General features: G+C 38.5%; 1 protein-coding gene across 1 annotated transcript in view; it reads right to left on the minus strand.

Moving 5' to 3' along the window:
- The window catches only part of KMT2A (lysine methyltransferase 2A), a 71,895-nt gene that overhangs the window by 46,183 nt on the left and 1,154 nt on the right, over nt 1-24,558 (minus strand). Inside the window, 1 exon segment of the mRNA XM_032472489.1 lies at nt 2,592-2,661. Within this exon segment, the coding sequence (XP_032328380.1) occupies nt 2,592-2,661 (70 nt within the window).

The following is a 24,558-nucleotide window of genomic DNA, read 5'->3' on the forward strand; positions in this document are numbered from 1 at the left end:
AGAGCATATATTTAGCTTTGTAGTTTAGGTCTTAACTAAGCTGAATATAATTTAGCACAAGCCATTTTGTACTGAACTCTACTTGGGTCAAATGAATCAATAAAGCATCTTAATTGTGCTTAGTTTCTTTCCACCAAAAACCTGCCTTAAAGAAATCAAGGAAATAATATTCTACCTAAAAGAACACTTGACTTTTTTGATAGAAAAACTAAACTTTAGGTGAAACTTTTTTCTGAATTCAAAAAAATACGTTAAAAAAAAATCTGTACGACCTTTTCTGTATCAGAGCCACCAAAAGTAACACTTGAGAACACATTTATAGTAAGTCATTTCATCTTTTCAGTTCAGAATTTGGGCTTTAACAAATTTGAACAAGGTCTCTTCAATCAGTAACATACCAACTTCTCTAGGATACAACAATATACCGACTTCTATGGGCAGCTCAGCTTCCTATATTTTCGATTTGCTCTGTCAAAACAAGTTAAGACAGTTTCATTGAAAAGACAATATTCATTCATGAGATCAGATCAGAATGAGATCAGAATAAGATCACTGAACTCAGTGGTATGTGAACTAGTCAGTGAAATGACATGACATTAGTCTGTTCCCCTATCTACAGGTTCTTGAACTAGTTAAGTCTCAAGTTACAAAACAGATTTAACCATAACTGACGTCAAGAACAAACTGACAAGTTAAATCAAATTTCTTGTATTCTAAATAAAAGGAATTTGCCAATTTATAAATCAGCTCAATTTGCTACATATCAAGAAACTTAAGGAAACCAGTTTCCTAAAATTCTTTGTATGGTCTCTACTTTTCAAATGTATTAAGAGTTACCTAGTCGGTCACATCTTCTCTTCTCTCATGACTTTTCAATGTTTTATATGACTCAACATTCTTCTGAGATTATAACCTCCCCTAATAGGCACCAGAAGAGATTTATGCCATTGTGATGAACATTTTAGACTTTGGAACCAACCTTCTAACAGAACAGAAATCAAAGGTCTTATTGTTGAGCTTTCTAAATATAAATGCTTTCCTCACCAATTAACTTGAGACTTCTCTCAATAGATTAAGGATTCACAAATCGGTTCTCCACATATACTAGTTACAACAAAAGTAATGGACTAGGAGACAGCAGAGAAACTATGTTTCATTTCTTAAATAATAAAAGTATATACAAATGGTTAAAAAAAAAGACAATATTCAAGGTAGATTGACAGCTAAGAAAAAAACTTAAGAGGAAACCATCAAGAAAGGGTTGTGAATTAACAAAATAAACTCCTACCCAGCAGTACATCACAAGATTCCTAATCATCATGGTAGACTTGAACCTGGCCACTCACAGGCCTTTATTAATTCTGAAAACCTCTTCTATTCAACTTTTAAAAGAAACTTTTGCTGGACAAGCAGAAAAAGGAGAAAAGAGAAGAATCCAGCTCTGCAGCTAACTTCTATAATCCACAACACATTAAAAAAACTCACAAACCAGTTAGAAGTAACTCCTCATCATGCCTCATTTTGTCATCTATAAATAAAGGGTTAGACCAGATGACTTCTAAAATCACCTTCTGTTATGAAATTTTAAGATTTCATCACATCTTAAAGAGAACACTGCTACTGTCTAAATGGCAGATGCTGGTATACCACCGGCTAAGCGCTCCCAACTAGATTGGCGATACCACTACCACTTGGGAAAGGAAAAATGGTCAACGTATGTGTTTGAATTAGATTACCATATACATATGATGATTCTTAAATGGAACCCAAATGCTAACAAACTATCACAAACTAAGTCAATGTCAAACAGCAAAAACATAGCTAACAACATCATATCTAACTAGATTGTCTATCCACATAAAATCAAGAAAACCATACAAGTCAGAATGGCAGCACAGATGGGGAATGTTTTTTTCATCAAAAGATCTACAACCCTCTCCTATATAGATTTCTGCAAGCCATTAAATGTTATTTCCACTGAAGATCATCTCTCAGGAAGCTACTGTAAGTCTAGAATTTCAAGACATTCTAGATATTTTCTTGATGAGAAAAATGACAAATATTGCTAATAAATGGAAATACCCCATGTCGTTTTTATTTTCTTTATTTATTAAAGTAAACAGTTTTTCAAGGATCGGGTAAAAGAGTTTCATACAGCGCCGATATTTTGTTTTTAGTTCTTTGACAATAGATTAAATTTCCTCTGTGAAAAACAATGGCCAAGTTACTCCCAAAATCACGTATACTACCATATAATTCAAAATGCATTAATCGGAGGATGCTCTTAGTAGGCTACCTCAATTTGCCTACCAGGTTTTCCAATCATTCCACAGAAATCTAGTCCCCATGCCTCAAGTGGTTCCCAGAGAGAAGCATAATCAGGAATAAACCAAAAGTGGCCTTGACAGAGAGGACTGCCATAAAGAGGTCTGGTTCATAAGCCATTTTCCACTTAGTGTGAGCAAAAGGGAAGGATGCACCCAAAAGTTGCTGGTATTTACGACCACCCTTTACATGTAGAAAAGGCAAGGGGAAGCCACAGTTTCTTAACAAACAAAATGTGAAGGCACCATGCATTTAACTGGCCATACCTGAAGGAGACCTTGTGGGACTTCGTACTCTGACTTCTTCATCTGAGCCAAAACCTAAGAACTGCTCATCCTACAACAAAGGAAAATTATTTTAAAATCAGGGAAAAGAAACACGAATGTGAACATATCCCAAAGAAATGCCCCGAGGAGATACAAATGAATTTGGAAAACTTAGTTTCTATATATTAATCATTATCATTCATATGGATATAAAATAACTTAAAGTTGAAATAAATGGACCCAGCCATACAGCTTCACAACAGACAATAGGAGCTGTGTAGTAACTGAATAATGCATTGAAATGTCATCTATGGTGCACAGTACACAGGGGATAGTCCTAAATTTCAAAGTACAGATACAGCCCAAAATTAAAGAGTGACTTTAATTCAAGTAAGCAAATCAGTACAATGGCAGAAATACACAGCCCCAATAAAACAAATAAATCTTTTCAACAAGTAGTTAAGTCTACAGACCAATAAGGAATAACATAAACAGTATCATAATCTCTTGTCTACTGAATGTTAATAGAGACTGAAATTGCCACAATTGTCAGTTCCTTAACTCAGGAAGTGACATTTCGATGTGATTTCCGTACATTTGAGATCCAAAGATTCTCAACATGCATTTTATGGCATCATTTTAAAATGCCCTGTGATAAGAGACTTAATGGTGGGCAGCAGCATTTGTGAAAGGGATGATGAATTGACCACATAGAGGGTGAAATGCATCCAAAAGTAACTGAAGGAAGCGTCTTATTTTCAGTCATAGCTGGAAAAGGCAAAAGGCAAAAAACTTCTTACCTCTTAACTTTCAATCTGCCCTTTAAAATAAATATCAAGGAGTTAACCAATTGTGAACAAGTTCTCAAGAAAGATGGTCTATTTAAACAACCTGATTAATAGAAGTTCACTGATTCAGAGACAGAGTTCTTTTCAGAGAGATGAGTTTCAGATGCCAGAAAAAAATCCACATAAAACAACAAAATAAGAAATGAAAGACAGATTTTCTTGCACTTCCAATTTATACTGATAATCCCCAAACCAAATTCCAATTAAAGGCCCCCAACTTTAGAGGGGGCCAGTCGATCCTCGCATCTGTCAGCATGTGACACCACCGAGGAGGGGGAAGGACTAGTCTGAACTGAGGTCTCAGTTGTAGCACTTGCCGGCTGTGTGATATTCAAGTCACTATTTTTATATCTCAATCTCTTTATTTATTGGAGTGTTGTAAGGAATAAATGAAATAATTTGTGTAAATCATGTAATTTATATACAGATTACTCAGGAAACTATAAGGCAGCATCCATACTGGAGTACTCACTATTGATGTGATTTTAGAAACTGAAGCTCTTAAGGGCCAAATGACTCACCCAAGATCACAGTTACAAAGAACTTCCTACCACTGATAGTTACAATCCAAAACTATAAATAAGTATTTAAAGGAATCAAATAAATCATCTACAGTACAAAACATGCTCTTCTTTTGGCTACTACTAAAGTAACATGATACCCATATTCAAATCCTTTAACTTTCTGATTTAGTTTTTCTTTTCCTAGATTATTCTCATGGAACAACCAGCTACTCTTGGCATTTCACAGACACCTGGGGATTTCCTAACACTTACCAGGGGACTGCATTGCTAAATGCATGAATTTTATGCTCCAAGTGCTGCAGTGAGAGAGAGTTCTAGCAACGATACGTACTATAACCAACAGGTAAAGTAACTAACAGCAGAAGCAATGCAAGATGATTAATCTTTAAAAGAAACTAAGAGATCCACATTGCTATGTTCATTATCAGTAACCTTAGTGAGTCACTTTTCTATATTTGAAATGTTCACAATATGTAACTATACAACCCAAATTCAGTGTGCTCCAAAACAGTACTACTGAGCTGTCAAGCAGTAGTTTAACTAACTCTGCCAATGTTTAAAGTTTCCAAGTATTTTCCAAAATGACAGAAAGCATTAACTCTCTTTTCTTGTGGCCTTGTAGTTGGAATAAGAAAAGAATGACTTTACTTCCACCCAAGAACTTTCTCTTCACTTGAAATATAGATTGACTTCTTGAAGCATGCTTAAAAAAAAATAAGCACCCATTGTTTAAATAACCCAGACAGTTTAGCCAAAAGCAAAAGCCACCATTGTTATGCTAAGGAGCTCTAGTTGGCTAACTCTGAACCTCCAATTCCGTGTAAGAGCCCCACCTCTCAAAAAAATCTGAGGAAAGCCAAGTTGAGAAAGCACTGGAAAAAAAATTGCTGCAAGAGGTGCTACAAATGAAATCCTTCCTTGCCTCTCATCTCACTCCCATTACCTCCTTTAAACACGTGGGGTTCACGGAAGATGTTCCTAGAAGGAAACAAGGTAACAGTGCTGCCTTCCCAAGGATTTAGACTTGCCTAGAAATCAAGACTAAGGCAAAATGTCTACAAAAAACAACAAAAGGAGCTGCAGTTAAACCCATGTTTGGCACTGTGGCATTACAAGCCTGAAGAGAGAGAGTACAGGAGACACCACGCTGCATGTGACCAAGTATTCCTGGAAACTGGGCCCAGACAGCCATTCACACTTTTCCTTTCACACCGGCTTTCTCCAGATGAGCACAGCATTCCAAGACAGAATACAGGCAAGAGGCACCAAACCTATTCCTTCTGGATAATGATGACTTTGGAGACTAGATCACCAAGATTTTAGCCCTTTCTTACCTCCAAAGATAGAAAAGTATCCTTGCCAAGTTGAGCACTGTAAAATACTGTTAAATTATATTTAGCTTCCAGTGGTTAGGAATGCAATGAAGCTATCTAATATAATTTCCTAAGCGAAATCTAATTCTAAAATAATAAATGTGTAGAATTTCTTTATTACCCCCATCCCTAACTCTAGGGTAACCAGTTATTTGAGAACTTCCAAACATACCTTTACTAGCAAATTCTATTTTACTCATAAAATATCTTAACATTTGAGGATTTTTATTCTAATGGCAGACTTTTCATCCTTTAGTGGCTATTTGTAAGTGATGAAACAATAGGAATATTTTTTTCCACAAGAGAACCTAAGTGAACCCAAAATAATTATTACAGACAATAATGTTAACATATAAAATATGATGAAGTCATTTTAGAAAAATACATAAAATTCTGCTTCGAGGAATTATGTACTATTTGGACAACTTTTCAAGCAAAGTAGTATTTCTTTTACTTTCATTCATTCAAAAACCATTTATATGCTATCTATTCCTAATGGAAAGATGAGTAAGACATGATCCTGCTCCCAAGAAGTATCTAAGGCAGACAGGCAGGTGTACAATTTTAGCCTTCATTTCAAAAGCCAAAATCCACTAAAATGCTGGTAAAGGATAAAATACTATGTAACTCATATTCTGGAATAAAAATTTTGTTTAAATCTTAGGATAGTTCATTCTTCCTATTATATTAGTATGAGGTTTGTGAAGAAATATTCAACAAATTTCAAAATTCTTCCCAAGAATTGCACTATCTCTATCCCCCAGTATTATAAGTAGGCACCACTCCAGCATTAGAAATCAGAGTTTAAGTAGTCAAGACCTAAATCATCTGCAGTGATGAGATGAGACACACAGCTCCTAGTAATACCAGTGATTTTGAAACTGCTAGACCTCAATGCCTTTTCCTCCCTACCCTCAACTAAAATACACAGATTTAGATTTCAGCTCCTCCCTAAATTCCTCCCAATTTCTCCCAATAGTCAAAGCAAAAATCACTCACCTGGAGTTTTTCGCCTCCCAATATAACATGGAGGTTCCAAAGCTACTTTGAAAACTCTTCTATTAAACAAGCTCCACCACATCTGGCCTTTGACGAGTAGAGCCTAGGATGACTTCTTATACCCTTTTTTTTCCCTCGCAAGACTCCGCAGAACTTCAGAGCACTGAATTAAGTGGTAGGTATCTAAGCATTCTTCCGCCCTCCAAAATGTTTGTCTTAAAAGTTAAAAAAAAACAATTTCCTTCAACTATAAAGGTTTACCGATGAATCAACTAAAAATAACACCAATACCCATAGACAGTATCAAAAGCACCCCGATACTCGAATTGTTAGAAATTCTTTGTTTTGAAGGTTAATCATTGTTGGTTATCATTATATATGGCTCCATCTTGAGGAGGCCACAGGACTAAGAAAATTACTAAGAACAACCAAAGAAGATGAAGAAACATCAAGGAGGCATATTGTGCATTTCAGCAGCTCTAGTTAAAGAAGAGTAACACTTCTCCTTTGGGAATCTATTCCAGTTAGCTGTCGCTTCTGCCAGCACACTTCCCTATGTATGTGTCTGCCGCTACACGCTCTAAAATACCAAGGTCTTAGTGTCGCATTTTAAAGACATGCACACATAATCACCAGTACTGAATTAGCATAAGGGATAAAAAATGTGTTTACATGTCTGTCTTCTGCTCTAGAGTGTTCACTCTTTGAGGACAGGGAGAGTTTACTTATTCATTGTTGTATTCCTAGTATCTGACACATATTTGGCACTCAATAAATGTTTGTAAGAAAAATAAAGGAAATGCATTACACTGTTTAAAAAACATTAAGTGGTAATAGCATTGTAGGAGAAAATACTGGTGGACTCCAAAGAATCAGACAATACGATCTTTACTTTTAAGAATGCGCAGGGAGATCATTCATTCAAATGTATGTGAGCCCATTTCTGGGTTAAGGGATGAATACAGAGATAAAAGACAGCTTCTGCCTTTAAGGACCTGCTAGTCTGTCAAGAACAGGTCATTCAATTAATGGAATACAGTGTGTCTCCTGCTTTGCTAGAGAAATACATGCCAGAGGAATGAATACGGAAGCACAGCAGAAAGTTGACTAATTTGGTCAAGGAGAAAGGGTCAGGAAAGCCACTCCAGAATGGATGAAAACTTACTCTAACTTTTTAAGGATAAATTGGGGTTGAGGGGAGACACTGCAGGCAGAGATAATAACACACATAAAGGCACATAGGTACAAAAGAGCATGGCATGGAGCAAAGTTACAAACAGTTCAGTGTGGCTGAGGCCCTAGCTGATGTGGGAAAGGGGCATAAGATATTGAGGGTGGGGGGAAAAGCAGAGGCAGATCATGAATGGTCTTAAATGCCTGCATGAGTCTGAAGTTTATCTTCAAGGAAACGTGGGCCTCATCTTGAAGGCTACAGCTCATTAGCAATGCTTTCAGGCAGGAGAGAAGCATGGTTAGATTTATATTTTCACGAGATCTCTAGGACAGCAGTGGGCAAGTAGAGACTACCTTCAAAACCAGAGGCAGGAAGAACAGTTATAAAATACGGCAGTAGTACTGGGGATTGAGGAGGACAGATTCCATAGAGAGAAGGCAAAAAGGACAAGGTTTTAATATAAAGGGTTAAGGGGATGGAAAGAATCAGTAAAGACTTGCAGGTATTGGGCTTAGGCTGATCAGATCTATGGTGATATTTATAAGACTGCAAATAAAGAAAGAGCAGTTTCCAGGAGTGGGAAGGGAAATAACTTTAGACATTTGAATTTGAAATGCCTATCCAAGTTGTAAGATACAATGATCTGAGAAAATGCATCTGATTCAATGAATACATGCATGCTGAAACTGTATGCATAAATGCAGTCCTCCTGGGAGAGAATGCTGAGAAAAGGAGGGTCCATGGCAGATCCCTGAGCAACACCTACACTTAATGTACACGGGAAAGGGACGCTAAGGAAGGAGACAGAGATGGAATGGCCAAGGAGAAAGATCATGCATGCAAGTACAAAACACTCAAGGGAAGAATATATATCAAGGGATGGTCAAGCTGGGTAAGGACTGAAGCTTGTACAGGGAATATCAGAACTAGGAGGTTGGGCGGGGGAAGGGTATAGCTCAGTGGCACAGCATGTGCTTAGCATGCACAAGGTCCTGGGTTCAATCCCCAGTACCTCCATCAAAAAAAACCTAATTACCACTCCCCTTAAAAACAAACACCCCCCCCCCCAAAAAAAAACCAAAACTGGGAAGTCACCTATGACTTTACCGAGCCCAATTTCAAGGCAGTGTTAGAGGTAAGAAGAGCCAAAGTCAATGGGTCGAAGTGTGATTACAAAATGACAAAAATGGAAGTGAGTACAGACCACTCTTTTGAAAAAACTCAGTTCTATGGGAAAGCAGATAGGGCACGAGGTAGGGAAAGACCTGCTCGGGAGGATTACTTTCTGAGTTGAATATGTTTCCATGCCAAAGGGGAGACCAGCAGCCAGGAAGAGACTGCAAACCCTCAAAAGCAAAGTGGTAATAAATGGAAAAGAGATGGGGAGGAGGGTCAGCACTGAAAAGAAATGAACACAAAGCACAATGGGAGTTCTCATCCATCAGGAAAGGGGCTAAGCATGCATTTAGTTGCAGACAAGTTTATAGGCAGGAGTGAGCTTAGAAATTTCTCTGAAATTACAGGCAAACCTTTGTTTATATGAGCATCTGCCAGGTGAGACAGCAGATTTCTTCAGATTCTCAAAGAGGCCTATAACCTACAAAGAGTTTTTAGGAACGCAGCTCTGAAGGAAATAAATCACAGACAATGGCTGATTAAGAATAAATGGGAGGAGGATTAACATATACACAGTACCACATATAAAATAGATAAACAGGGACCTACTGTATAGCACAAGGAACTACGTTCACTATCTTGTAATAACCTATAATGGAAAAGATTCTGAAAAAGAATATATGTATGTGTGGGAATACACATGTATGTATAACTGAATCACTTTGCTGTACACCTGAAACTAACACAACAGTAAATCAAGTATACTTCAACTGAAAAAAAAAAAGAAGAAATAGGAGAGGGAAATACTGGGAAGAAGTAGGAAATCAGACACAAAGATTGGTAAAAACTGATTTGGTTGGAAAGGGATAGCCACAGCAGTGCCGAGATCAAAGACAAAGTCGTAGAACCTTGTTAATTCTAGGGGGTCAAACCACATCCAATAAACAGCAGAAACTACATTTGGCTCTCAAATGTAGAAAAGTCATAAATGTATTTATTTAGTCTGGCTATATATATATATATACACATATATATATATGAAATGAGAATAGGAAAGAGACTGAATAAAGGGAGACCAGATAGCAGTCTACAGCCAAAATTAAAATGTGATTGGCATTCAATCACTCCAGCAAGTATTTATTGAGTTGCCAGGCACTGTTTTAGACTCTAAAGATACAGAGGTGAAGAACTGACAAAATTCCTGCTCCATGAGGCTACAATCTAGCACAGATGGAAAATAAAACCTACAACAAATAAAGAAAGAAACCAGGACACTAAGGATGAATGGGGGTTAGCTGGGGCGGTTATTTTCACTAGGGCAGTCAGGAAAGGTTTCTCTAAGGTGATGGCTTACCAAGGATTGGCAAACTTTGGGCCACAGGCCAAATCTGGCCTGCCACCTGTTTTGTTCAGTCCACGAACTAAGGATGGTTTTTAACATTTTTAAATGGTTAAAGAATCAAAAGAATATTTCATGCACATAAAAATTATATGAAATTCAAATTTCATCATCCATAAATAAAGTTTTATTGGCACACGGCCCCACACTCTGTCATTCTGTATTGTCTATGGCTGCTCTTGGCCCACAACAGCAGAGTGGAGTCATTGCAGCAGAGACCATCTGGCCCTTGGCAGAAAAAACTGGCTGAACCCTGGTTTAGACTGAAATGATGAGAGAAAGACAGACATATAAAGATCTAGGTGGAGCAGTGTTCTAACTTGATAGTAAGTGCAAAGGCCTAGAAACAGCAAGAAGCATGGCATGTGTGACAGACCAAAAGGCCAGCGTGGCTGTGCAGCAGAATGAGCGAGATGAGAAAAGATGGGCTGGAGAAGCAGACCTGACCAGAGGCCAGATCATATATGGCTTTGCTAGACAGAGTAAGGATTTATTCAAGCAGTTGGGGGAAGGGAGACAGGGGAGAGACACTGACAGCTTTCAAGTGAGGAAATAATATGATTTGATTGATTTACACTTGGAATACACAGTTGCTATGTGAAAAACAAACTTTGGTGAGGTAAGAACACAAGCAAGGAGATGAGGGAATCGTCCAGCCAAAAGATTATAATGGGTAAGTCTGGGGTTTTGGTGGTAGAATTGATGAGAGGAAGTTGGATTTAAGGTATTCTGAAGGTAGTACGGATAGAATTTGCTGATGGGTTATCTGGGATATGAATAAAGAGAGGAATCAAAAATAACTCTTCAATTTTAGGCCTGAGCAATTGGGTAAATGGCAGAGTCATTCTGAAACAAGAAGAAAGGGGAAAATCAAGACCTTCTGGACATGGAAATATAAGATACCTACTAGATACTCAAGTGCTTCAATGCATACCTGTTTCCTCGCCTGGGAATAGTAGTGCTACCTCACTGGGTGGGCAACATTAGGTGAAATAATACAGGTGAAGTACTCAGAATGCTGCCTGGCCCATAGTGAACACTCAGTAAACGCTAAAATCATGCTTATTGTGATTATAACAAATGGAAATGTCAAATAGGCAACTAGTTATACAAGTCTGGGAATCCAAAAAGTAGTCAAGGGTTAGAGAAAGATTTAGAAGTCCTCAGCATGCAAACGAGGCCTGGATGAGATCATCTTGGGAGAGTGTGCAGGAGGTAGCCAGAGGTACACTCCCAGGTTACTGTAACATTCAGGGGAGTTAAGAGGAGAAGAGCCATACAGAATACTGAAAACTAATAACCAATGAGTTAAGGAAAAAGCAGGTGAGTGTGGTGTTACAAAATCCAAGCAAAGAGTGTTTCAAGAAGGGAGTGGTCAGCTGGTTCAAATGCTGCCCAAAGGTTGAACAGGATGAGGACTGAGAATTATCTATTCAGTCTGGCAAGAGAGAGGTCCTTGAGTATTTTGATAAGAGCAATTTCAGTAGAGTCATGGGGCTAAAAGCCCACTTGCAATGGCTGAGGAGGGGAAGAGAGGTGACAAAGTGGCCCCTGTAATTACACAGGGCACTTCCAAGTTTTGTTGTGAAAGGGAACAGAAAAGTGGGTAGTGGCTGGAAAAGGATGTGGGGTCAAGGGTTTTTTAAAAGTAGGATTATCTAAGACAGAGTTTTATACACTGATGAGAGAGAAACTGCCAATGCAGGAGAGGGGATAACTGCAGAACAAACCTGAGCAGGCGAGAGGGGATGGAACCCGGGGTACAAGTGGAGAGTGACACTCCTTCAGTTGTAGAAGGCAGCAAAGGATGTGCTAATGCTTAAGTTTCCTTTTAACAAAAGGGAAAGGCTACTAAATATCCCGGGTATATTTCAGAGATCCTGATTCATATATTACGCTTGGTATAACTGACTCTCAAGAATCAGTAGATCAGTAAATAAAGAACACCACTTGAATTGCTTAATATTAACAATTCTGTTAATATTAGTTTTGAGAGCTTTGATCTTCGAATTACCAATTTCCGAAGTTACCTTGCAAAGTATTGTAATTTTAGTACTTAGATTCATGCTATATTTTAAGCTGAGCACAGTAAAAAAAAATTAGATAGTAAGTTCTATGAGGGAAGGGACTTGTTCAATGTTAATGCCCCAGCACTTGGTCATCTGCCTGGTACATAACAGAAGTTTTTTGAAAATAGATTAGAGTTCCAGTCTCCCTTTCTTACTCTGTAGAGTGCTATGTTTATGAATGCCATATAGGGGGAAGAAGAGCCTCTTTGCAAGCACTTTTTCACCATCTGAAGTAGAAAAAAATACAGTGAAACCTGTAAATCATTTCCAAAAAGTGAATTTAACAATAATATTCTTGACTTTCTAAGAAGGGGAAAGTTTAATATACTCAAGCATGGTCAATGTAGAGACATCAGGAGACAAACTTTCTTAAGCCAAGATGACTTCTGAAATCCAACTAGTCGAAAATGTATGCAGTTATTGAACTGATATGATAGTCTCTTGTCAACAAATTGGCAGAGGCAGGCCAAGGCCAGAGTCTCTCTGGCTATTGGTGCATCAAAGAAAACTGCGGCTGTTTGAATGCATAATAGATAGGAAGAGATTTAAACTGTTTTAAATATGATCTCTGCCTGATATTGAGAAATGTTAACCCGAAAAGTCACCTAGGATTAAAGAGTACAAAGAATAATACTCTGTTCTTCAGTAACAGTAGCTGGTAAAATTTTCATCCACATAAGAGTGAAATCGTTTTCAAATATTTAATTCAATTCTACCTAGCAACTGTTACATATGAAACACAAATGCTACCCACTTCGTAATTAGAAAAAGAAATAGTACCTTTTCATCCTTACTTCATGTCAACAAGAGCAAGAAGCAAAGATGCTCAAAAGAGCTAAGCAAATGAGACAGGTGAACTCCACCCATCCTGCTTTGGAAAAAGAGGTAGTCATAAAGCAGCTCATTGTCTTTAAAAAAAAAAAAACAACCACAAAATGAACACACTACATCAGATAGTAAGCTATACAGATTCTTGGCAATGCCCCAAATTACTTTGCAGGATTTTAAAAAAACAAAAACAAAACAAACAAAAATTAAGAAAGGTACATTTCTAGACTCCTAGGTTCCAAGTCTGAACTGAAGGATCTGCTTGCTGAAGCAGAAGAAATAAGCCCACTTAACTGATATACTGTAGAAATTAAGTTAATCATCACAACCACAGGGTTTATTCTTCTCTGTCTAACAGGAAGGTACCACAGGATGACCAGATACATTTGAACAGCCTGGAAAAATTAAACAAACAAACACCAACATTGTTTTCAGAGACGGTTCTTTTTATTTTAAGAGGTTTTGGTCCTCCACATGCAAACTTTAGGTAGTGTTAAGTCACATTGAGCTATATGCTCATTCAACTACAAGTGTCTACTATAAAATTTCAATTTTTTTCTTCCAGCTTGTTGTTCTGATCTCGGTGCAAAAGTCAGGTTCCATCTTTCCTTCTGGGCTGTGAAATAACCAACAGCAACTAAAGTAACACTGAGGAATTCACAACTTCCTTTCCTTTAAAGGTAAATAGTGTTATCTCTCTAAAAAGCCAGTTTTCTGAAGGAACAATGTGAAGTTAGATGACAAAAGTGAACATTCCTTTCGGCAAAACAACAAAGCTACCAAGTCAGCCACCACAATTTTGACCTAATATTTTTGAGAAGTCAATGTTCAATATTATGAGTTGGGAAGTTTTATATTCTTACTTTCTTGAAAAATCAACTGATTCTCTTCTGACTACTCATCACATTTGGAAGTCTGTCATCACATTCTGAGAAGCTCACATTATGTGGCATTAACACACTAAAAAAAAGTCCCTTTTTTTTTTATTATTACTCTAACACTAGAGTCTCTCAAGTAGAAAAAAGAATCATGAGAATTATTCTTTGCTTTCATAATCTCTTGCTTTCTGAATTTATGCCTGTATGACCAGCAATTAAAAATTATGGGAAAAATATGACTCTTATATTTCCAATTCCCAGTTTCTCAAATGACATCAATTTTACAATTAGGGAACCAAACTACCCATCACCTTGCCACCACTTGCAGAATTCCTGAAATGATCCAGCTTCACCTTTGAATGCCAGTCACTTTATGAGATGATCTGGTTAAAGGTGGATAGCATTTACTATATGAACCTTAGAAAATATTCATTATATGTAAATAATCTTAAATAAACCTAGTATCAATTTATCTACAAGAAGGAGTTTACATACAATTCCAGTACTTAATTTCAAAGTCCTAAAGCTTCAATAACCCACTCAAGGTTTTGGAAGTAAGAACTAGTAGGAAAATGAGCTGGTATTAGTATTAGCTCTGCCCAGACTTTTGGTGATCTATATGAATAATCCCAATTCACAGTTTTCATTCTGACTGTACCGGAAATGCTTTTTGCAACTCAACATATCTAAAAAGGTTTCATTCTGAGTGATCCAAGCCCTCCTCACAGCCTCAAAAGCCAAGGGTCAGAGGCCTTTGTAATCCTCACTCACATGAAGCCAACTCTTACTAGATTGGAAAGGATTTACAGAGCACTTGCTATAATGCATCCACAAGCCGTGACAGCCTTGACTAGGGATGTTCTGAAGTACATCTCTTTAAACTACAACTGAAATGGACATAAAAACTAGAAATATTTATTTGTTTCCTATATTGGGACCACACCTATCATTTCCCCTGGTTTCTCTTGATGTTTAAGATTTCTCTCTTAGCTCCATTTACTAAGTTTTTATTCTCCCATAAAAGCACTATAAAATCATTTCATAAATACATTTCTCTGGAACTTACTACTGAAAGTTAATTATTGCTATAAATTGATAATTCAGATCAAATACTTCTTAGGGAGTCAATGAGACCCTAGGGCCCCTTGGGTAATATTAAAAAGTGTATGACATGATTCATGCTTCCTAGGATCTGAATAAAAATACTTACTGATTCAAAGAATGAGAAGGTAGCTTGAGAGATCATTTTACACATATATAGTCAGGAATGTACTATAAAATTCACCTCCAGAGAAGATCATAAAATTATTTTGGTAACCTTTGCACCATCACCATAATGACAACCATCATTAGCAACAAATTCTTTACAGAACGACCCTTTGCTTCAATTTAAACCTATTTTTCTCTTCTTCTAGCATCAATGAAGCTGGAAAACAGCTGGTCACCATGCCTAATAAAGGATCCATTTATGTTTTTTACAGAGTTATTAAGTTGCCTCTTAACCTTCCATCTCCCAACCTTTCCTCATAGGACTGACTTCCAATCATATAATCATCTTTTGAGTCTCCTCAGAACCGTCTCCAAGGTCTCCTCATCCCTTTTAAGTTGAGGAACCTAGAAATGGAAACAACACTCCAGTAAGGGGGTGATCAGCGCCAGCATTATCTATATAAGAGATGGTGCCATCCCATCAGCATTCCTCAACAGCACTTGTAAAGCCCCAATCAGTACTTTTACAAAAATGTCCTTTGATGGCTCTTAAGACTGTCCTCTGCCACACTTAAAAATGACTCATAATTATCCTGCTAATAGTCTTGAACCACGTAATAGCTTATATGCTATGCCCTTGCAAAGTATTCCTAAAAGTTGTGTGTAAACCAAACTTTCCATTCAACAAACATTCACTGATCACCTTCTTTCTATATGAAAAGTCACCATTGTAAACAATATAAAACATAAATAATGACTCAGAAATAGTTTATGTCTTAGGGAAATCATAAGCTAATGGGGGAAAGACAGACAAGATCAAAAGTATTTATAACATAGAGTATCCTGGAGCAAATTCTTTAACGGTAGGTATAAAGTTCAATAAGAAAACAGGAAAGGAGAAGCTGAATTTCAACTAGTAGTGGTATCTTAAAAAGTTTCATGAAGAGCTGGAACCTAGGGATCTGAACAGCCATGAATGATAAATAAGCCAGAGGCAGGCCAAGATGGGAAAGACTTTAAGGCAAAGGAGAGGCATTAGCTAAGGTATAAAGGCTGGTACACACAGATTGTGGAGAACCTCTAATAGGTTGGTAGTCCAATGTGGTTGAAGCACATTAAGTGAAAAATGTGTGTTCAGGAGATAATTTTGAAAATGTAGAAATGTAGGCCAGCCAGATTATGAAGGGCTGAGAATTTTAAGTCTTATTTCATATTCAGTGAGAAGTCAAAGGGTTTTAGGAATAAAGTGACAGAATCAGATCTGTATTTAAGAAAACCATTGGCAACCCTGTATACAGTGAAAAGAAAGGCAGGGAGACCAGTTAGGAGATTATAATTACAATTCATGCCAAGGTAATGGAAATTTAAAGTAGGATGGTAAAAACAGAAAAGCAAGGACAGATTAAAGAAGCGCTCTGACGCTATCATGGGCAAGCCTCAGAAATTGACTGGTTGGGGTGAGAAGAGAAAGGGACTGAAGGTGGCACAGTGCAAAGAGCATGAATGAGCCTTCAAGCAGTTACAGGTCTGGATTTGAATTCCAGCTCTGCCACTTACAAGCCATACAACTTAAGGAAAGCTAACTCGCCTGTACCTCAGTTTCTTCATCTATAACAGATGGTGTTACCAGGTATTTCAGCAAATCTTTTCTTTTTAATGAGATAAAACAGAACTCTTCAGGCATACTATCCTCTACTAGTTATTCTTAAACTTTTAATTTGTTTTTGACTATTCTACTTGTTATTTTGATTTCTCAAGTTAAGTTCCAACCTACAGTTTAGCACTTCTTCTGTAATCATTTGTTAGTACATTGATCTCTGTAGATCAAGGCTAACTCTCCCCAAACTGAAACTTGAGAACAAATGTCAAATAGTTACCAAGTACAGACTAATGGATCTGAACCTGGGAGCCAAGAACCCTGAAGAGTCTCAGAGCTGTTTCAAGAGAGCACCAACTACTCATACTCAAAAAGATAAGAACACTAGTTACAGAGACCAAGAGTAGCAACCCCAGTATAGCTGGCCTGATAATTATGCAATTCATGGAAGCACTGTATTCCTTGGTTACCTACCTGCCTATTTACTGTCTTGTTCTTTTTCCGCCCCTTTTTGCCTTATCTCTAATTATATTCTAGCTGGACATCAATGGTATACACTGTTACCAAGATGTGTGGCTGGCTGCAGTTTGGCCCCACCTAGCTTACTGATGAAATTAACCATCCAGACCAAAATCAAAAACATTCTAAAGTCAAGATTATAAGCACTCAAATAGGTATATATAAGTGTACACATATATATGTATACCTCAAAGTAACAGAAACCAGTAATCTTGGTGGAAAAGAAAAGATGAAGCACTCGTGTCCTTTAAATCTGAGTCCTAACAATAATTAGGGGTTCTTATGTACCAGGCAAAGTGCTAAGTACTTTGCATGCATAATTTCAATTAAGCCTCACATAATCTTATGAAGCACAATTACTGCTAATTTACAAATGAAGAAACTGATGCACGGAGAGGTTAAGAAAGTTTTCCAAGGTCAATCAGTTAATAAATGGTAGAGCCATTATTAGAACCCAAGATTTGAACCCAGGCAGTCTAAATCCAGAGCCTGTGGTCTTAATAGCTCTTAATTACTGTGCCATACTATCTCACACTATTACAGATTGGATAATGAGATTCTGCCCTTCCTTTGTAAAGGTATTTATATATGCACAAATAAAAAATCCTTGCTGGAGAGATTACAAAAGGATTTCCTCATTAACTAAGCTTAAACAGATGTTATCCACATGCTTTACTTCTTATAATTAAAGGCAATAATCTAGGGACAATGTTGTATGTTTGTGGTTGATCTAAAAATCAGTCAATACTCATGGATGGACAGAAGTTGAATATAAGCATGTGTAAATATTTGTTCCTAGGTATAGATATTTATTATAGGTATTTGTGATTAACTTCTCCTCAGTTTTCAGAGCTGAGATAATACAAAGGAGAGTTTAAAGAAAAAAATTCTCCCAAAATGCCCCTCACAAGCAGTATCACTCTCCTAATTCAAGACGGAAAGCCACAATTACTTTGATGCTGTAAAATGAGAATGAAACAACGATGCTTCAGCAAAGCATGGATCGTGAGGGTTAGATCTCTCTACAGCAGTTCCAATGTTAGAAAGGTTCATAGCTCATACCGCTGAAAGACATCACAACATCTACACCCAAACATTCTAACCAAACACAAAAACAGAGGTGCAAGAAAATAGATAAACTATATGAGAGAGACTCCAAATCCAGAAATAAATGCCAGTGGAACAGATCCTACCACTGGTGTCACACAAGGCATTGCTGCAGTGATGATTGAAGGTAAAATAGCTGGGGAAATCCCTTCGGTCTATTTGTCAAATAGAAAAACAACTACTCATTTCAAAGAAAGGGGAATTTTCATACACAGCACAGAAAACTGTCAGCTAACTCTTACATTTATATCTCGAACTGTTTCTTTAAAACTAAAACTCATCAGAATAGTATATTCAACATCTAAAAAGTTAAACCAAGTTCGGCCTCTGAGAAGTTTTATACTAATCATACAAGGGGGTGTGTATCATCCAAAACCACTACAAATCACACAACAAAATTCTTCTTTCAAATGTCTTAGTCTTTAAAAGCAAATGCCTGGCAGTGGCTGCAGCCTCCTGGTTGGCTTCCCCTGGTGTGTAACCTGACAAGGTACAAAGCTCCTTGAAATATTTAACAGTGGTGGTATGGATTTCTTTGGATACGTCAAGAAAAGCAGCTCATCCTTTTTAAAAACATAAAGAACCATTTTATGGGATGTCATTCCCTCAAGCCCAAGTGTCTCTGTATTTCCTCGGGGCTTTCTCAGAGAACTTATTGAGGGGGAAAATGAAAAGGCTAACAAAAGGACCCCTTTTCTCTCCCTATTCCCAACATAATCCACCTCAGCCACAGGGCCAGTTGCATCCACTGTCATAAATGCCAGCAATTAGAGAATTAGGCCATAAAACCACCCACTCAGGTACAAGAGCGCAGGCTCCAGCTTTATTTCATGCGTGCCATAAAGGTCCTGTACTTCCTTCTTTCAGGCCTTCTTCACAACCAATGAAATGACAGTAACAACAGCAACAAAAAAAGTAGCTCTTTGTCTGTCTCATACTGATGTGATCAATGAAACCATCTGGGTCCAGGTGAAGGATTTAAGATTCCTTTTTCTTAATAAAGACTGCATTTCCTCCAGCATGCCACATACAGATCCATTAAAAGATATGCTGTATTTCAAGCACTAACATAACGGAAACTAGAGTGAAACTACATTTTCCAGAAAAATTATTGTCCCTTATTCCTAAACTACTCTAGAAGCCTAGCCAATTCTTGAACTTATCGAGAACTAATGCAGGCTACAAGACTTTTCTTAATTAATTCAGTAATCTGTAGACCCTCCTGAAGTCTTTTCTAATCAAAAAAGTTAATTCAAATCTCAAAGTTAACTTTCACAGTCTACATTTTAAAATCTGATACAACTTAGGAACAATCAATAATTTCATTTAATTCATTGTCTTCCCAACCACAAAGGTCACAAGTCTGTGACTGACTCCATAAGGTTTTATTTACTAAGCTTTAAACCCATCTAGATAAGACTCAAACAAATACTCTTTAACAGTAAGCTCTTTGGCTTCTCCTTTCCTACTAGTACCTACAGGGTTAAGAATCTGATGAAAATGTAGATACCTCATATCAGACTCATTAGTAATTTAACCTTTCTTACTTCCTGAAAATAACATACGCAAACAAAAGAAGGTCCCATCCCAGCAATTCTAGAGTAAACTCCTCCCAAAGCAGTGACAGTCACAAAGCTCCCTGCTTTCTCAAAGGTCTATTCCGCTGGGCTCTCCACCTTGGCAGAGGAAGAATGGAAAGAGACAAGATATTCACAAAAGGCCTGACTGAAGGCCTTCAGTTAAGTACTAGGAGGAAGCTGAAGTTCTGTGCCAACACTAGAGGAATGTGGGCAGGCACAAAGAGATCTTAATTAGGAGGCCTACAATTAAAACAGTGAGTCTCCAGAGCAGAGAGGCAGTGCAGTCTGTTATGCCTCAGAGCAAGCAAAGCAGTGTTGCCACCCCCTCTAGCCACAGGGCAAGGAAGGCAATGGGTAATGAGTCTGCACAGCTGCTCTGTGGAGGGACAGCCCCCAGGTGAGTAGCGATGGGACCTGAGTCAAGATGGGAGTATTTTCTCTTCTCAACTTCCAATCAGAACATCAATCACTATTTTGTGAACGATGATTTCCTACAATAGCATGTGCCTTAAGATAATTAAATGGAAGGTGAAGATGGGGGCCAGTGATACGGTTTTCAGTAAGATGAAGAAAAGTTCTAAAGATGGCATTTGTCATGCTCAGTAAAAACCAAAGTACATTTCAGAGCATATTAACAATTACTCCTTGCAAGGTAGATACTATCACTTTGGATTTATAAATACATTAGCATACTGGGGTTTTCTTCTCATCTAAAAGCTCACACATCTAAAGGAATATTCTACCTAGACTGAAAATAACTTCCCTTTTGGACAGTCAGGAATCTACAACACTGAAAGCATGAAAACAAATTTAGCCAAATAAGAGGGCCTCTACACACCAGGTAATGCGTTATAACTAAAATTTTATCTTCATTTTTCTTATAAATGAAATTGGTCAACTTCAGCAAAGAACTTTTTCCGTACAGTTGAGTCCTCACATTTTGTCCATACAATGAAAACTTACCCATCAAGTTCCAATTTCTCTTCCCAATAATAATGGCAGTTAAGTGGACAAATGCACATCTGATATTTTAAAGCTCACTGACTCTGACTCTTTAAATAAACTCAGAATAAGAAGTTCTGACCTGAGCAAATAGCTAATATAATAGAAAGAAATCAGAATACTGGAGCAGAGAAGATTCCTGAGCTGACATTTAGTCCAACCTTTTCATTTTACAGATCAGAAATTTCAGGTTAAAAGTGAATCGTCCAAACTAGTCAGTGAGAGAGGCGAGTGCATGGAGAGCCCGTCTCCATTGACTTCCACTCGGAGAGGCTCCTCTTCCACTTGTGTTCTCTGCTTCACTTTCCTCCTGCCCAGCTCAGGAGTAGCTACAAAGGCGATGGAGGAGCAACTCCCACTCTTGGTACATGTGCCCAACAAACATCCAAAAAAAAAAAAAAAAAAAAAAAAAAAAACCCACTCTCCCACTCCAGGACCATCATCTTTTCTAAGCCCAACCCAAAGCCCACTTAGCCCACCTGAACTAAACTGCCATTTCCAATAAAAATACATGCCAATGTTGTAATTCAGTTTCCAATTTATATCTAATCAAAGTCTGCCAGGTTATGATCAGGCTGGAAATTTCACTTTTAACATTCTGTAAGGCGGTAGGAAAGGTAACCGGATTATACTAATTAATAAACAAAGACTACTTGCTGACGATTTGACCATTTCTGGGGTTCATATTAAAACAGCCCAAATTCTAGTCAACAGAGAGGATGCTGTACTATGCTTATTTAGATGGCAAACTAGAGTAGTATAAACACCACCTGGGACAATCCTCAGAAAAATGGGACACTGATGCTACACAGGGTAGAGGGAAGGCGAAAGAGCAGACCTCTGTGACTTCTTACAGCACTCAGTCAAGTAAAACTTTAATTCTGCTTCCTAACTGACACAGAAAGCCCAAACAGGAGACCAGTGACACCTATATATTTTTAAAAATAATCCCATTCTGACAGAATTTGGTCAGGAAGAACCCTTCCTTACATATACTTATGACTCAGAGAGATTCAACCCGGGGGAACTTGGGAAGCTGTGGCAGTGGAGGACAAGTCTTCTATGGTTAAAGGAGTTTAAACTCATCTGGAAGTTCTGTCACCTTTCAACTACCTTAACTTAGTAGTTCAATAAGTATTAACTTACGTTTTATTATGGAGAAATTACAGGCATTATTCACCTAAAGCAAACCAGAATTTTAAAGAAGCTAGAATCATTTTGGATCACAAACCACTTCTTCACAAATCCAGACAAGAGTTGATACAGATCTGTGAACACATTCTGAAAAACAATCTTTAGAATTCTATGTCAGCCCAAGGGAACCCTAAACCTCCTTTTTTGGAACTTTTTCATTGATTTATAAGACTCTGTAACAAAATGCTTGGTTTCTACACTCAAAACTACCAGGTCAAAGGATATAATCACTATGGTTTAGCACTAATGAACGCATACCATTAACCCACACTAGATTGCCTCAAACTACCACATAAAAGGCTTGCCAATGGAACAACAGCTCATTCAAGCCTAATGCAGAAAAAATGCTGAAGTTTAATGTAAGGAGGCAACCACTGTTCTCATGATGAAGTAGCAACCACTGTTCAGGCAAAAGTTTTAAAGAAAAAAACGTATTAATATGATCTTTTGTGAAATAACTGCAATTCCTTGACCGGCTTTACACTACATACTGCTGCTTAGCAAAATAATGCCAGTGGATAGGAAAATGTTAGCACCTGATTAAAACTTTAAAGGTGATTTGTCAAAGACCAACAGATAAAACATTCTGGTGCCCAGACATTAGGTCCCTGAATCCAGGTGGCTCTCTTTCTAACCAGTCTCTTGAAAAGATATGATTGGAAGCTGTTAGCATAAAACTTCGCTTTTGAATATGTGATAACAACATTTGGAATGTGAACACTTGATCCTTCAATATAAAATACATAAGCATGCTAAACAAGAAGAAAATGCTTCTCAGGGCCCCCTTAGAACAGACTCACTTCTCCTAATAGAGACTTTCTTATTATACTCAAATATACATAGGGCTGAAATTCTGCATATAACCAGGCAAGTCTCAATTCTGAAAATAAGCAGGTAAATGAAATGTCAGTAAGTCTATTTTTTTTTTTTTTTGCTGCTGTATCTTTTAAAAAAGCAAAATCAACTCACATTTAAGCACCAACTCCATGCAAGTAACCTGAACGGTTCAGTCTTTTTGTCATGTATGAGGCCTTTGGTTCTCCAACTACATGGGATCTGTGTTGTTAGCTTAAAAAATACAGAATTGGCCTTTCAAAAAAAAATAATAATCTACAGCAACCAATAAATAGTCTCAAACAACCCTGCTGACTGCAGCTGCCTTCTGAAGGCTGGGAAAAGGAGGTGGAGAGAGAGCAGAGAGAGGCAGGGAAAAGGGACGCTGCAGCTAGCTACACAGCAAGGAACACGCCCCCATCATGTCCTCCTTGCTCTGTCAGAAGGCGGGTTGTTGTCAGTCTCCTGATCAGGCTGCCTTAGAAACGATTTTAAAAAGGAGGCAGGAAGACTAACAACTAAAAAATGCAAGCTCCTTGAAAGGAGGGGGCCGGGGTCCCTGGGATCTCCTCCCTCCCCTTCTTCCCAGGATCTTTCCGTAGATCTAAAGGGGTGCGGGGCACAATAGGGGACGAGGGGTTTGCCCAGGATATTTTGTGTGCACCAACGGCAGAGCACGCAGGAAACGGCTGGTTGTTATCTTTCCCTTTCTGTTTCAATCAAGAGCACTCCAGAGCAGCAAACCCCCTACCCCCCTTCGCTTCGGCCCCTAGCAGCTGCTCTTCCTCCTCCTAGCATCCCCCGTCCCATTCTCCCCCTTCCCCTACAGTTCAAACTCCCCTTCGGCATCCAATGGAAAACAAATGCGCAACGCCACTGGCTGAACCTGAACTCAACTTCCCTTCCCAGGGCAACTTTCCTTTTGGCTGAAGGGGGCTGAATAATGCCTATCAAAGCATCCCCATTCTTGCCCCAGTACTAATGGGGAAGGAGCAAAGCTCGCAACGCTTCATCCACCTTGGGTCCCCCTTAAAAGAAAGAGAGATAGATAGCCCTCACTCCTCCTTCTAAGGAATAACTTTGCTTCATAACCCTCCTCTTTCTCCCAACCAAAAGCAACCACCACCACCACACTAAAGTAAAGCTGTCCCTTATCTACTCTCCTCACCCCAACCCTGCTTCCCTCACCTCTTCCAAGCCCCAGGATTGGCCTAGGAAAAGGTGGATCAATAATGAAATGACGGAGAAAAGAAGGGCGGGAGGGAGCCCGGGTTGGAGACTGCGTGCTCTCAGGCGCAGTGGGTGGGGTAGGAGAGCAGCTGCTTCCCCTGGGAGGATGCTGCCCAAGTCCCCCCATAAACACCTCCCCTCACGGGGGCCCCCTTCCCCAGAGCTGGAGGGAAAGCCTGCCTTCTCTCCAGGGGGAATGGTGGAAAGCTGCTCTTCTCTGAGCTTAGGGGACAGTGGTCTATATTCCCCTCAAAGATGCCACTAATCCTTCATTCTAAGGGAGGGAAAGGGTGGAGTGAAGGTAGAGTAATCCCCCGCTACCAATAGGCTAGAAACTGCAGCTCTGTAAAATGGGGGAAACAGACTGCTGTAGGAGGAGATCACCGTTATCTTCAGAGGCAAAGGAGGTTAAGGGAGGCAAGGTGGAGAGGAAAGTAGATTTTTCCTTGTGAGGTAGGGCGGGATGAGGGAGGATCTTTCTGCTAGG

This window comes from Camelus ferus, chromosome 33 (assembly GCF_009834535.1).
Source record: "Camelus ferus isolate YT-003-E chromosome 33, BCGSAC_Cfer_1.0, whole genome shotgun sequence".
NCBI lineage: Eukaryota > Metazoa > Chordata > Mammalia > Artiodactyla > Camelidae > Camelus > Camelus ferus.